Consider the following 13,904-nt stretch of genomic DNA (forward strand, 5'->3'; position numbering starts at 1 on the left):
TTATGCCAATAAAGGTTGCTGTGCTGTGCTGTGCTGCTGCATATAAAGTGTAAACAAATAAATAACTAAACCCCACATTGCACCTGCAACAAATGTTATGAAGCATTTTGGAATTCTTATAGTGATCTTTTCTTCTGTCACTACTGAAGGAAGCGTATAAATCAATCCTAATTAGAGATAGGCATGAAACGGGGGGGGGGGGGGAGAACCTTGAGTTTCGTGATTCATCACATTCCACGAATCACGAACTTTCACAAAATTGTCCCATTTCACAAAATGATTCGCTAGGTTCATGATTCGTCAGAGCCTGGGGCCCTACAATGGCCTTGTTCATACCCAGAGATGCCAAACTCGCAGGGAGACTTCAAAGGCACCCTCACCCAAAAACCTTCCCAGCAAGGACAAGAGCAGAAAATAAGAGTCTTTTCAGTCTCTTCTGAAGCAGCAGCAAATCCAGCCAAAATCTCCCAAATCCATTCTCTCTCACTCCAAATCCCAGCAACAGCTCCTTCCTCTCCCTCAGTCTACTGGAACTGAAAGCAGGAAGCACAGAGCAGAGCAGGAGCTCTCTGGTTGGAAGACATACCTGCCTAACAGGGTTTGGAGGGATGAGATTTGTGTTCCCATGGCTACAGAAGGCCCATCTCCCTCCTGCTTGTTGCTTTCATAGAACAGAATGGGAGTTTTCAGGTTGGCATGGAGAGATACCTATCAAGGTTATGTGGGCTAAGATTGGGGTTTCCATGGCAACAAAATGTCTGCAGACATTCCGGGTCTTTTTTGCCTAGGGAATCAATGGATCGGCGCCAGCCTATCAGGCATCACAAAGCATTCACGAATCAAACAAACTGGCCCCAAAAGTCGTGGATTTTGTGAAAAAAACAGCCCCATGAAATATTTTCACGATACACGAATCAGCCCAATTTGTCACGAAATTTGATTCGTATTTTACTTTGTGTCCATGTCTAGACCTAATACAGTTCAAGAGTTTGACCAACTCTTCTGAGCATACAAATCCAGCTATACGTATTTTAGCTCTATGACCCATGGCATGTTTTGGAATTCTGCTATCAATCCAAACAAGTAAAATCGTGTGGTTTAAGCTCTGTATAAAATATTACACTCCAGAATACCTGTGGTCTTGCAGGAGAATTTTGTTTTGTCATCACATGGGCGAAGAGTTCCATTGCAAAATTTTTCATCACTGCCATCTTCACAATCCTTTTCACCATCACAGCGCCATAATTCAGGAATGCAGTTTCCATCAGGATGGCACTGGAATTCTTTTCCATTACATCCTCCAAGAGAGGCAGTTCCTAATGCAAAACAATAATATAATCAAGTTAAGTGTTTTTCTCATGAGTTGCTCCTTTCCAAACACTGGCTTACAGCCGTTGAAGAGATATGATGATGAATCATGTTCTGTAACATCAGTTCTTCTTTGATCCTGTTTGTGCTTACATAGAAACAAGAGTACAGAAACATGCAGAGCAAGCAAGAACTCTGCTCCTGTTCCACCAAACTCATACCTGAAATATGAATTAGATAGATATTGGATTGGATCCAATGATTTTGGGGACAGAATGAGTTTATATAGAATAACATCAACAACAACTGTGCTTATATATTGCTCTTCTAGATAATTACTGCCCATTCAGCACATGCTGAATGGGCAATAATGAATGAACAGTGAATGAACAGTGAACAAAGTCATTGTTATTATTATCCCCATAATACAGCTTTGTAGCTAGGGGATGGCTTACCCAAAGCTATCCACTGAACTCATATTTGACTTCCCTTTCCCCAACAACACCTCATTGGTAGGACTGATAAACCCACTCTTGCATAAGTTTCTTCTGTTCATGCATAAATAAGAAAGTCAGTTTTGGTTGATTCACCTTTTTTGTTTCATCTCCCTACCCCCATGCAGCACGTCATATTGTTTTGAAGGGCCCCTTGATCCTTAGTAGCAGTGGAAAAAGTTTTAAGAAGGCAATGGATTCAACCCACTATCAGTGTTCTGTTCTTCATGTTCAAATTTCTAATAATATACATTTTTCCATTAACTGAAAATGTGGCTACTGTTTACAATTACGCATTCCCAAGAATTTTAATGCACTCTGTATCAAGTGGTACTGTTAAATAGTAACAGTAGCAGTCTTCGGTTTGCATGTAGTTCTGTGGCACAAGCATCACAATGGTTATACAAACACAAGCACACAAACATACATATATTTGACTATAGATATCTCTGTATAACAGAATATAGCAGATCATCCCAACACCATTGCCAATACCTTTTCAGATGCTTGCCAAGTGTCAGCATGTTGGTAGGGCCAAACAGAACCAGCAGGGCTTCTGGTTGGCCATTTGGTTCCCTTGGATGGCAGTGACAACTACAGAATAAAGAATTAAGCTCCTCCCCTCTCAGGCAGGGAGCCTTGCCTTCAGCTTAGCACTGCAGCTCAGGACAAAATCAAGACCCCAACCTGGTATGGGGGTTCAGAGACAAGCTTTCCCCTCACTGTTTAAGTTGGGCACCTTGCTTTTGTCCTGTTGCCACCTGGGACAAGAGAATGCCCTTGCTATTTGGTCATGGTGGGGGAGCTATTGGCCATGACTGTTAATTTATATTCCATAGATTTCAATTCATTTCAGTGGGATTTAGTCAGTTAAATTCTGCTAGATTGTGCCCTCAGTATTTGATTATTTAAGTTTTTATCACAGCTACATTTGGATTACAGTGACAATACATGTTAATACATTATTACATTTTAACTGTTTAAAATCCCCAACAGACATTTAAGAATATTTTATTGTAATAATCTGAATCTGTGACCTGTAGCAGCCATTTTGTAGCAGCACCCTACCCTTTCTCAAAATTTCAAAGATGCCTGCCAGCTCAAAAACTTTGGAGACAACAGCTGTATAGCTTTTTAAAGTGCTTTGTTATCCTTTTACCTTTTCAAATATTGGTCCATTGACAATATATTTTGTATTTTTAGTTTGTAAGAGTGAGGCAGGGGCTCATGACTTAACTAATATGAGCAACTTTGGAAAAGAATGCTCTGAAAAGCAGGATATCAATATTTTAAAAATTATAAACAAAGTAGCAAAATATTTGCAACTTACTTAAGGAAAATCAGTACCATATTAACAGATAACAGAATTTAATATTCTTTCCATATGTGGCAGAATGGGGCCTTTCCTCCCACTGGTAGACCCCGCTCTGCCTACCCCTCCCTTTCTGTCTCTGGCCAGGCACCTGAAGGGGCTGTCTCCCTTCCCTGTCTCCGGGTATTTGCTGCCACCACTGTCCCTGTATGGGGTCCTGGGTAGGTGGGACAGCCTCCTAACCCCCCTCCTCTGCTAGTGGGCCCAAGCGGTTGGGGGACTATGTGGAACAGAAGAGCTTTCCTCTGTCATCAATTCCAAACTCATTTATTGAACTGCTAACTATACACAGGTAAATAAACAGTGAACGGAAGGACTAATAAAACCTAAACAGAAATCCCTACTCTATATCCCTCATGTCCTAATTAGATGTTGTGTAGGGTAGACCCAATCCTTTGATACCTGGGGTTACACTAGATCTACCTCTCCCCTCAGAGCCATCTCTCCCTCCACTCTCTAGCCACTAACTGTCAACTTCCAACTCCCACTGACTCGCTCTCCTTTCAATCACATTCCACTCCAGAACTCGCCCCTCCCCTCTGCAGTCCATAAAAAGGTAACTCCAGAAACCACAAGGGCGTTTCTCCACACCATAATTTATATTTAACAAATAAGTTTGCATCAAAATTCATATAGGACAATATAGCTGACATTCCAATCTGCAATCAATAAAATTAACAAGTTCTGGAATTATTAAATGTACAGATAGAGTTCACAGACAAATTCACAAAGCAAGTTGAAATTAGTAAGTACAGACCTCTAGACAGATTCACACACACACACACACACACACAGAGAGAGAGAGAGAGAGAGAGAGAGAGAGAGAGAGAGAGAGAAGAATTTTAAACAATATTTGATACATGCGTATAATGATATTTTGTTCATAGAAAAAGTAACAGGAATGATCTTGGTCCAGAAGCTCCAGTCTCAGTCTTACAGCCCTCCTTGGGGCTGAGCAGGCAGACTGCAATTCGAAAAGCCCACTAGCCAAACAACAGCAGGCAGGCCAAGCTTGCACTGGGGACGGTTTTTCAGCCAGCAGACCTCCAGTATGCAGTCTTCCCTTTGCTCCACCTTCTGTGTATATCTTTAGGAGCTGGCTGGGCCCATTGATATTTGGCTCTTGGCTTTCTTGGAGTGCAGTACAGATCTCATTCCCCCAGTGGGAGGTAGGGGATCCCCAGCTTTTACCCTCCACCCCGCACCTCCACTTACCTAGCCATCAAGGGAGGAAAGCATAGGAACGGGCCTCCTGGGTGTGCTCCTGGGACAGCGTGACAATGTAACTGATGTCATCACCACCATGGGAACACTCCTGCACTTTGCTACAGCCCAATTTGGGCCCCAAACTGGCCGAATTAGGCCTGTTAGGGGAACCAATCAGCCTGCTGTGAAGCAGGTGTGCACCCCTGCGCCTGCTTGGTGATGTTCAGAAGAATAAGAAAGGAACGAACAAGGTAGAAGCCAGGTCTTTCCTCTCCCACTGGGAGAGTAAAGGGACCTTGCAACCCTAGAGTGCAGAGCTGTGAGAGTGCACCTGCCTGAATAGACCTAATGCTGGGATATCTGCCTATCACCATGTTTATGTAACAAAAGGGTTGGCTTTCTTTCCTTGCCAATTTCAATAGGGGCTCTCTCTGGCAAGACCAGTGGGACCTGGGTTCCAGTTTGCAGGTGCAGTCCAATCCCCAGGCAGTGCGAGCTTCTGTGTTTGGGGCGGGAGGGGGGGGGGGTCACTAGTGAATTCAGAAGTGGACTGATCAACGTATAGGGTCTGGTATGTTGCATGATCTCACTTTATTAGAACTTTTCCCAATTCTGATAGCAGTTGTCATGTGGCAGGAACCTCTCAAGGACAAATGGGTCAGGTTCTGGTGTGACAATCAGGCAGCGGTTTGGTTCCTGCACAGGCTGTCTTCACACTCAGGATGGGTCATACACCTCGTATGTGAATTCTTGCTTGTGTTTGTTGGCTAACATTTCATTATCAGCCCACTATGAAGCAGGTACAGATAACAGCATCAAGGACGCCTTGTTTGCTTCCAGATGGAGAGGTTTTTCTTCCTGTTTGCTGTTGCAAGCTGCAACCTGGACCCGTGGGGGCTTTGGAACATGCAATAATGCAGGGAGTACTTAGGTTACTTACTGTCTCCACCCTGTGGGGATACTCGGCTGCTGCCTCTAATCTCTTGGTATTTGTGGCAGGCTCCAACAGATGGTCTCTTGGCCAGCATCCAAGAACATGGTCTTGAGCTACCAGGCTTTCTTGAGGTAACAGGGCTTTGCTCTCAGAACCATGAGCAATCACCTGACAGCCATTTGCTTCTTCAGCAAGGCCCATGACTTTCCAGACCTGTATAACTCATGAGGTACTTTTTGAGCAATAGAGGACTGGAATAGTATGAAGCCCAGCTCCCCTCTCACAGGCCCATCACATTGCCCATACTGTTCAAAATCATACAGCAGCTCCCAGTCACCTGCTGGTCAGCCTTAGAGGCTCAACTTTTTGGAACAGTGTACACATTAGCTTTCTAAAGGGCCTTCTGATTGGGAAGCTGGTCACCAACTGGCAGAACATCTCTGGGTGAAACTTGGGTTTTCAGGATGTTTTAATGCCTTGGCCCCGGGGTCCACATAGTCTTGAGGAAATCCAAGACTGATCAGAGGGGCAAGGAGAACAAATCTGCCTGACAGCTGCAGCTGGTATTCTGTTGTCTCCAGTCTAGGCCAAGGCGACCTACCTTGTCATCTGCCCTCAACACAGAGACCCTTTCCTTATTCACACAGACTGCTTCCCACTGACAAGGTTCCAGTTCACTTGTGTCCTCAGGTCTTGTCTGGCAACCACAGGTTTTCCTGCCAAGGAATTCAGGGCCCACTCCTTCAGGATTGGGGCATCCACCATTGCCACTAAGCTCAGCCTCCTCCCTTACTGTATTCAGGCCATTGGCAGGTGGAAATTGGCATTATATAGATCTTACATCCATCCTGAGCTGGAACTTTTTTCTAATTCTCCCCTTTTGTAATCTGCAGGTTGGTGCAAATCAGTTTGGATCTGTGGGAACAGCATCATGCACTGGGCTGGTTTCTACACATCATCATCTGAATGGGAACGACACCTGAGACCGGAAGGGAACATCACCATTATGTGGATCAGCATTTTCCAGGACTTTTTGGTGCCAGACCAGACAATCAGGGGACCCAGATGCAGGAGTCGTTCAGATGGAGAGAATGATCTGGACAGCTGACAGGGCATAGACTTAACACCATCTATTTTGCCTGACCTGGAATTTCTTCTTGGATGCTTTCCTGGTATACAGTTTTTCTGATCAGACTTGATGAAGAGATGTGCTTGGCATGGGGCAGCTTGCCCAGAAAGGGTTGATGTGTCCAGGGTAAGGGTGATCAAGGTTGTGGGATGCTTTGTGGAAGCAGCTGGTGGCACAGTGATCCCTCACCAAGAGATTTCATTTAGGCTGAAGGTATTGTTCCATCCCGATAGGATGCACTTGTCTTGCAGGAGACAGGATATTTGGCTGCAGGGCATTCTGGACAGGCTTTGGTGTTGATTGCATTTTTAGGAGCTTTGGCTGGAGTTGGGCAAGGCACTGTGCCCTCATCCCTTCACTCCCTTAACTCTAGGCTCACAAAGGAAACCATCAGAATCTGAGGTAACGTGGAAGAGGGAAAACAGGGAGAAAAGAATAAGACCTACTCAGAGAGAAATTGATCAGATACAGTAAAGGAGGCACTAGTGGCTTTCTGACCACCAAATCCTCAGCCAGCAACACCTCTTCTGATGGACTGTTTGGTGGTCTGCATATGATCCAGCCAGGGACCCTGCAGTAGTTATGCAGGTGAGAGTCTAAATACCAACCTGAATTAAAGTAAAAAAGAGTCCCTTTATCAATTACCAAGGCACTCAATTCTTTCTGGTTATTACTCTTGCCTTATATTCTGTGCATAATTTGTTTCTTATTTCCTTATCTTTTGTAAAAGAAATCCTGTTTTGGTAAGACATGTAAATATTGTAAAGAAAATAGGGTTTTTCTGATATAGTCAATTATTATTTGGACTAGAAGTCAAATTTCATTCCTCTAGTGAACAGAGGTGGAGGCTAGTCAGATGGAGTTGGAGGCAACATGCAATAATTTTGAGACTTCACCCATCCCCTTCCTTATCCTTCTCATTTAATCTGAAGACCCAGATTTCTTACTTCTATCCTGCAAAATATATTTTGAGTATGCTAACTTTCAGGGTTTGCAATCTTTCATTCTTGCTTTTTCACAATCATTGTAGTAGTTATAATTAGTGGTGTGCAAGAAAAAAAAATCGGATTCGGGAATTGCTTATTGACAGTCTTCAGTATGCTCTGTAAAGATTCAGAACACACCAAAAAGCTTTTAAACTTCCAGCCTGGCCACTTACTTCACCCAATGGAGAGAGGAGGGGATTCCCTCCTCCCCCCTTTCTAGTGAGGGGGGGCAGGATGGGAAGTTTAAACCTACACTTTACTAGCTGCTTGCAAGTGGATAGAAAAGTGTAGGTTTAAACACCTACCCCCGCTCACTTGGCCCACTGCTGGAATGGCCAGGGAATCACCTGACCCCTTCCGTAGCAGGTGACGGAAGTGATGGGGCTGCAGGCTTAAGCGCACAGCTCTGCCACTGAGCACTACTTAGCCCAATGTGCAAAGGGCCAGGGAATCCATTGGCCTCTTACGCAGCAGGCAAAGGGGAGCGGCAGGGCTGTAGGTTTAAGCCTGCAGCCCTGGGTACTCTTATTTGCCTGCAGTGGGAGGGGCCAGGGAATCCCTGACCCTTTCTGCAGCAGGTGAAGGGTGTGACAGGACTGCAGGCTTCAGCCTGCAGCCCAGCTGTGGAGTGCTCACTTAGCCCACTGGGCAAGGGGCCAGGGAATCCCCCGACCCCTTCCGCAGCAGGCGAAGGACGCGATGGGGCTGTAGGCATCAGCCTGTAGCCCTGCTGGAGTGCTCAACTTGCCCACTACACAAGGGGCCAGGGAATCCCTCGACCCCTTCCACAGTGGGCAAAGGACACGACGGTGCTGCAGGCTTTATCCTGCATTTTAACCCCCAAATCAGCTGCTTAGCCTGGAGTTCCCCACTGGGCAGTGAGTCTAGCCGGCAGGATTAAAATACCCCTTTCCGTGCCGCTGCACAGCCGGCTTGACTCAGCTGCCTGGTGGGGAACTCCTCGCCAATCAGCTGATTCAGGGGTTTAAATTGCCCTTTTCTGTGCCAGTGCATTTAGACCCCTTGACCCAAAGCTTCCCGAAGCGATTTGAATATTTGATTCAGGGTTTCTGAAACAGACCCGGCGCGCTGGGGCCGATTCAGAAATCCCAAATCTATGCAAATCAGGTCCAATTTGGGTATTTTCCCCAAATCGGAAACCCAAATCGCACACCCCTAGTTATAATTTTTGCTTTCTTTAAATTTAGAAACAACATTTAAATTATTCCCTTCTTTTTATTAGTCTCTCTCTTAGTATGAAAAATAATCAGAAAACTGAAGCAACCTGTTTCTGCATTTTACTAGAAGACTCTAAGAACACTAAGGCTATCTAGGGATATTTTACCAGAGAAAAATGCACCACAAATTCAGCAAGATTTGCAAATGTAATTGCTTTCAGTCTTCTTTGAAGTTTTACATTGCTGTTCTATTTTATTATTTTGTTATTTAAGGCAATTTCAGGCAACCCTTTCTCAAAGCTATCACTTTTCTGAGTTTCAAAGCAAGAGGGAAGTATCGCTTTGGGGGATTCATGGGATTCTTTAGACCAGCATATATAAAATTCTGTAATACTTAATTCAAATATTTTTATATTCTAGACTTTGGTATGGAATGTAACTATACTGATGCCCTAAGAATAAATCCATTGCTAAGGTATCTGCTGATCTTATTACGTATCATTATGGTTTTTAGAAAACTCCAGTGAAGATGTATGCATTTTACTTGTTTCCAGACTTTCTAGCACATACTGCAGCGGCTATTCATTCCTGCAGTAACCTTTTAATGAGTGTTAAATTGTGTACAGGACTACAGTTGAAGAGACAACAGGCACCTTCTCTAGTCTATTTGAGATTAACTGCCAATCCAGTTGCTTTTGAAACCAAAGAGTACTCTTTCCAGCAAAAGCCAACTACTTCAGTAGTGAGAAGAGAATATAAATATAGTTCCTACTTCGGACTTCCCATTAGGTAGCAGCTACCACTCTGCATATGCCAGTAGAAAATAACAATGTCATAAATGACCTTGTAAATCTTCATTGTAAACTGTAGTTTAAGAAGTGCTCTTCACTACTGAGCTTGTGGTGGCTATTTGAAATTCTGTGTCAGTCAACTCGTTGCCTTTGGAAAGAATTCGAAGTAGCTACCATGGCATTAACCCAATGGCCACATTAATCAACCCTTCAAGGCTGATGAAGCAAACTGGTAATGCTACTGTTGGAATTGTAAACACGTCTCCACAAATGTCTGACATTTGTTTAGGAATCAACTCTTTATATTGGCTCTTTGGCCAACTTTGGCCAATCACTCTCATGGTATAAATTTTTTGACGAACCATACAGTTTTTTATTTGAGTGATCTGTTCTGGTTGCCCTTTAGCTTTAGCCGTACTGATCTTGGTCCTGTGCTAGAAAAGTATATATACAGATATATATACAGACTCAATAAGATCTGGAGTGCTTTGAGCACACTTCTGTGGCACACAGCACAAAGTTCAAGTGCTATGCAGTTTATGAAGAAGTGATTTTAGCTCAGAATTCTTGATTTAATCCGCTTAATTTAAAGCATATAAATCAATACATACAATTGATGCTCAGATTTCATTCAAGACTACACCTAGTAAGTATTCTTAAACTTTTACCAGAAAGTATATCTTTCTTACCTAGCTGACTAATGATGCAATGCAGGTAAAATTGGCTAAATTTATAGAGTGAGCCAGATTTTATAAAGAGTTGCAAATCAAATTCTTAAGCATGGTGTTTAAAATCATGTATTCAGAGATAGTTTAGCCTCAAGCTAAACTGTAGCCTGGGAGTAAACACACAAACTGATTAAATAATTCATGTTGTTTTTTAATGTTTAAATATTCATTCTTGTTATCTCAAGAATCACAAAGAAGGAAATCTTTACAGCTAAATTTTGAAGTTTTATGAAGATTTAAAAGTCTATCATTCCATCTTTACATGAAAGCCAATTTTGTATTTTTTTCAAAAACATCATAGGACAACAACAAATACAGCTTCTTGTTTATGAAAATCAGTGAGACGAAATTACAATAAGATGTTGAGAATTACTGATTGTGCACCTGAGTCCCAATCCGGCAAAAGTTACCTTTAACAAGACTAATTTTAATTGTATTGTGATCCTGCTCTGACACAATTTTATGTATTTATTTATTGAGAAAATTTATATGCTGCCTCTCCAGACCTGCTTGAGGAAGCCTACAACTGTAAGAAACTTGCAATAAAAATAAATGATAAAATATAAACAACTACAACAAATAAAATACAAATACACTGAATTGTGGGTAACTGTACAGATAAGCACAAAGTTTTCATTTGTCACCCTGAAAGTGAACACAGTTGATACTTTTAGTTATAAAACATCCATCCTGTTCCAGTAAATATTTTGTACAGTTCTGCAGTTAATATTTACATACATTCATAGAATAAAGTATTGTGCAATAAAACAAGTAATTTAAATAGTTTTATTTCAGAAATAGTTTTAAAAGTGCCAAGATTCATTTGCATCATTTTATTTATTTATTTATTATTTATTTATTTACTTTTGATTTCTATTCCACCCACCCCAACTAGCAGGCTCAGGGCAGATTACACTCTGCAAAACCACACACTAAAAACTTACATTTTACAATTTTACAACAACCATATAAAACAGTCCAATATAAATATTTAAAAAGTACAAAAAAGCAGTTGATCAATCAGTCTGCCACTTATTCCACCATATTAAATGTACGTGCGTGGTTGGTTAAAACAGTTTGATGGCAGATGCCTCTATTAGGGAGGGCGTGCACCTCTATTTGGCCAGTAGGGGCCCAGCTCAGTCTCAACTGTACGGCTGGCAGAACAGCTCTGTCTTACAAGCTTGGCAGAAGGATAACAAATCCTGCTGGGCCCTAATCTTGTTGGACAGAGCATTCCACCAGGTTGAAGCCAGGACCGAAAAGGCCCTTTATCTGGTTGACGCTAAGTGGGCCTCTCTGGGGCCAGGGACCATTAACAGTTGTTTGGCACCTGATCTAAGCATCCTCTGGGGCATGTATAGGGAGAGGCAGTCCCACAGATACACCGGCCCCAGTCCGCATAGGGCTTTATAGGTAAGAACTAAAACCTTGAATCTGATTCGGTACTCCATTGCAGCTGGTGCAATACCGGTATTATATGTGCACTGCTAGGCACTCCGGTGATGACACGCACCGCTGCATTTTGAACCAGCTGCAGCCGGCGGATCAGACCCAAGGGAAGCCCCACATAGATCACATTACAGTAGTCTAAACTAGAGTTGACCATTGCTTGGATCACTGTCGTTAAGTTGTGGGTCGAGAGATAAGGGACAAGCTGCCTGGTCTGTCGAAGATGGAAGAAAGAACACATGGAACACACAACAACGAATGAGGCTTGCAACGAACACCTGTTTGTTAGAGTTCGTTTAGAATGGGGCCTCATGAACAGCTTGTTCGCAAACAGCTGATTGGGTTGTTCGTGGCTTTTTTTACTTCATATTGCTGTTCGTGCCTATCTCTATTCGCGAACCAGTGGTTCGTGTAAGCTTGTTTCCATGAACTTCTGAACTGGTCTGCTGGTTCGTTTGGTTCGTTTTAAAAAGCAATGGCCCTTTCCAAGCCACTGCAAAGTGGCACGGAAAGGGGCATTTAAACATGAGGATTATTTGCTTGTCAGGGAGATCCCCGACAAGCAACTGATCATTTAAACAGCGGGGCTTGGCTGCCTGGCCAGGAGTTTCTGGCTGGCCAGCCAATCCCCACCCACAGTTTAAATGGCCATTTCCCCGCCGCTTGGAGCGGCAGGGAAATGGCCATTTAAACTGCAGGTGAGGCTTGGCTGACCGGCTGGGAACTCCTGGCCAGGCAGCCAAGCCCCACTGTTTAAATGATCAGCTGCTTGCGAAGCGGCATGGAAAGAGGCATTTAAACCCCACGAACTACAAACCACAAACCGGTTTGCAAACTTGCCCCAGTTTGTGGAAGTTCGTGGTTCGTGAAAACACATGAACCATGAACTGCATGGTTCTTTTTTTCACAGTTCGTGCCCACCTTTAGAGAGGTAAGAATCACCAATCAGCGCATAATCAGTTACACTTGCTCCTTGTGAGGAGATGAACATATAGTCTCCAGAAGAGTCGACAGCGTCTTTTCCATTAATGACCTCCCGAGATAGTTTGGAAACCATATTTATCATTTTGACCCCGACCAATTTATGTCTTTGTCTTTGGAATGGCATGTTCCTTCAGCAGCATTGTAATAGAAGAGATTGTCTTTCCAGAACTTGGAGAGAAGTAGTTCATTGTCGTTTAAACCAGTTCTGGCATTGAGGTCCCACCCTTGCTATCATGATTGCCTGAGGATATCTGCTTTGTAGATCCAGTAAATAGCCCTCTAAGGTCACCCACTGAGTGTCAATATCAGTCTTGTTGGTTTGGGGAGGGAGGTAGATATTTACCAGCAAGACCTCTTTGGGGCTTGTGGCAATCCTAACTGCCACTGCCAAGCTTGTAGAGCAGGGGGGAAGGAAAGGTGGCTTATCCAAGTATGTTAATAAAGGAAAGCCACGGCTTTCAGTTTGCAAGACATGAACAAGGCTATTAACGATATGGCATTCTGGTGGTGGTTAATTCATAGTGTTGCCATATGTCAGAAGTGACTAGACAGCACATAACACATGAGTCGTAAAGGTCATATTATGGTTAATATGCAAAGTATGCACAAACAACACAATATAATTATCATAAAACTGACACTGCATTTTAGCCATATGTTTATATTTTTAAAAATGGGATGGACACAAGAGACCACAAGCAGAAGTATCTCTCTGCTTACAGAAGAGGGATTTTGGATCCAAACTATTGTGCTATTGTTCAAAAAGCAGGCAACTAAAATATCTGGCATTTCAGTGCCATGCACCTGCCAAGATATAAACATGAAAGTCTGCAAAATATTTTATGCCTTAGCAGATGGGGGAGGGGAACAGTACAAAATACCAACCTTCCTTGGTGCAGTTTGTTTGGTTTTCATCACTGAAGTCGCCACAGTCATTGTCTCCATCACAGGTCCAATGACCTGGAATACATCTCCCATTAGAACATCTGAACTGATTGTCAAAGCATGAATGGATACAGCCCAGTTCATCACTGCCATCACCACAGTCATTATCTGGTGTGGGAAAAGTACAACCATTTTTACTTATGCCTTGTTTCCACTATGAACAGAAAACTGAGGGTCAAGCTACAAGTGACAAATGACACTTGAACGGCAAGTGGATCGAGTGGAGAGCAAGTGGAAGGCAAGTGAACAGGGAGGAATACACTTGCCGTTCAAGTGTCATTCGTCACTTGTAGTTCGGCCCATAGTTTGGGCCACTTTCACACTAACAGTAACTTCAGATTAACTTTTAAATTTTGCTCTCTTGAAAGCAGTGAGCATGCACACAACAAATTAGGGT

The 13,904-nt window shown here is 43.1% G+C and overlaps 1 protein-coding gene across 1 annotated transcript in view; it reads right to left on the reverse strand.

The window, feature by feature from the left end:
- LRP1B (LDL receptor related protein 1B) overlaps nucleotides 1-13,904 on the reverse strand; it is a 1,076,743-nt gene that overhangs the window by 414,063 nt on the left and 648,776 nt on the right. The window contains exons 20-21 of the mRNA XM_054970106.1: nucleotides 13,448-13,615; nucleotides 1,134-1,316 (exon numbers count right to left, since the gene is read on the reverse strand). Of these exons, the coding sequence (XP_054826081.1) occupies nucleotides 1,134-1,316; nucleotides 13,448-13,615 (351 nt within the window). The remainder of the gene's footprint in view (nucleotides 1-1,133; nucleotides 1,317-13,447; nucleotides 13,616-13,904) is intronic.

Source organism: Eublepharis macularius, chromosome 2 (assembly GCF_028583425.1).
Source record: "Eublepharis macularius isolate TG4126 chromosome 2, MPM_Emac_v1.0, whole genome shotgun sequence".
NCBI lineage: Eukaryota > Metazoa > Chordata > Lepidosauria > Squamata > Eublepharidae > Eublepharis > Eublepharis macularius.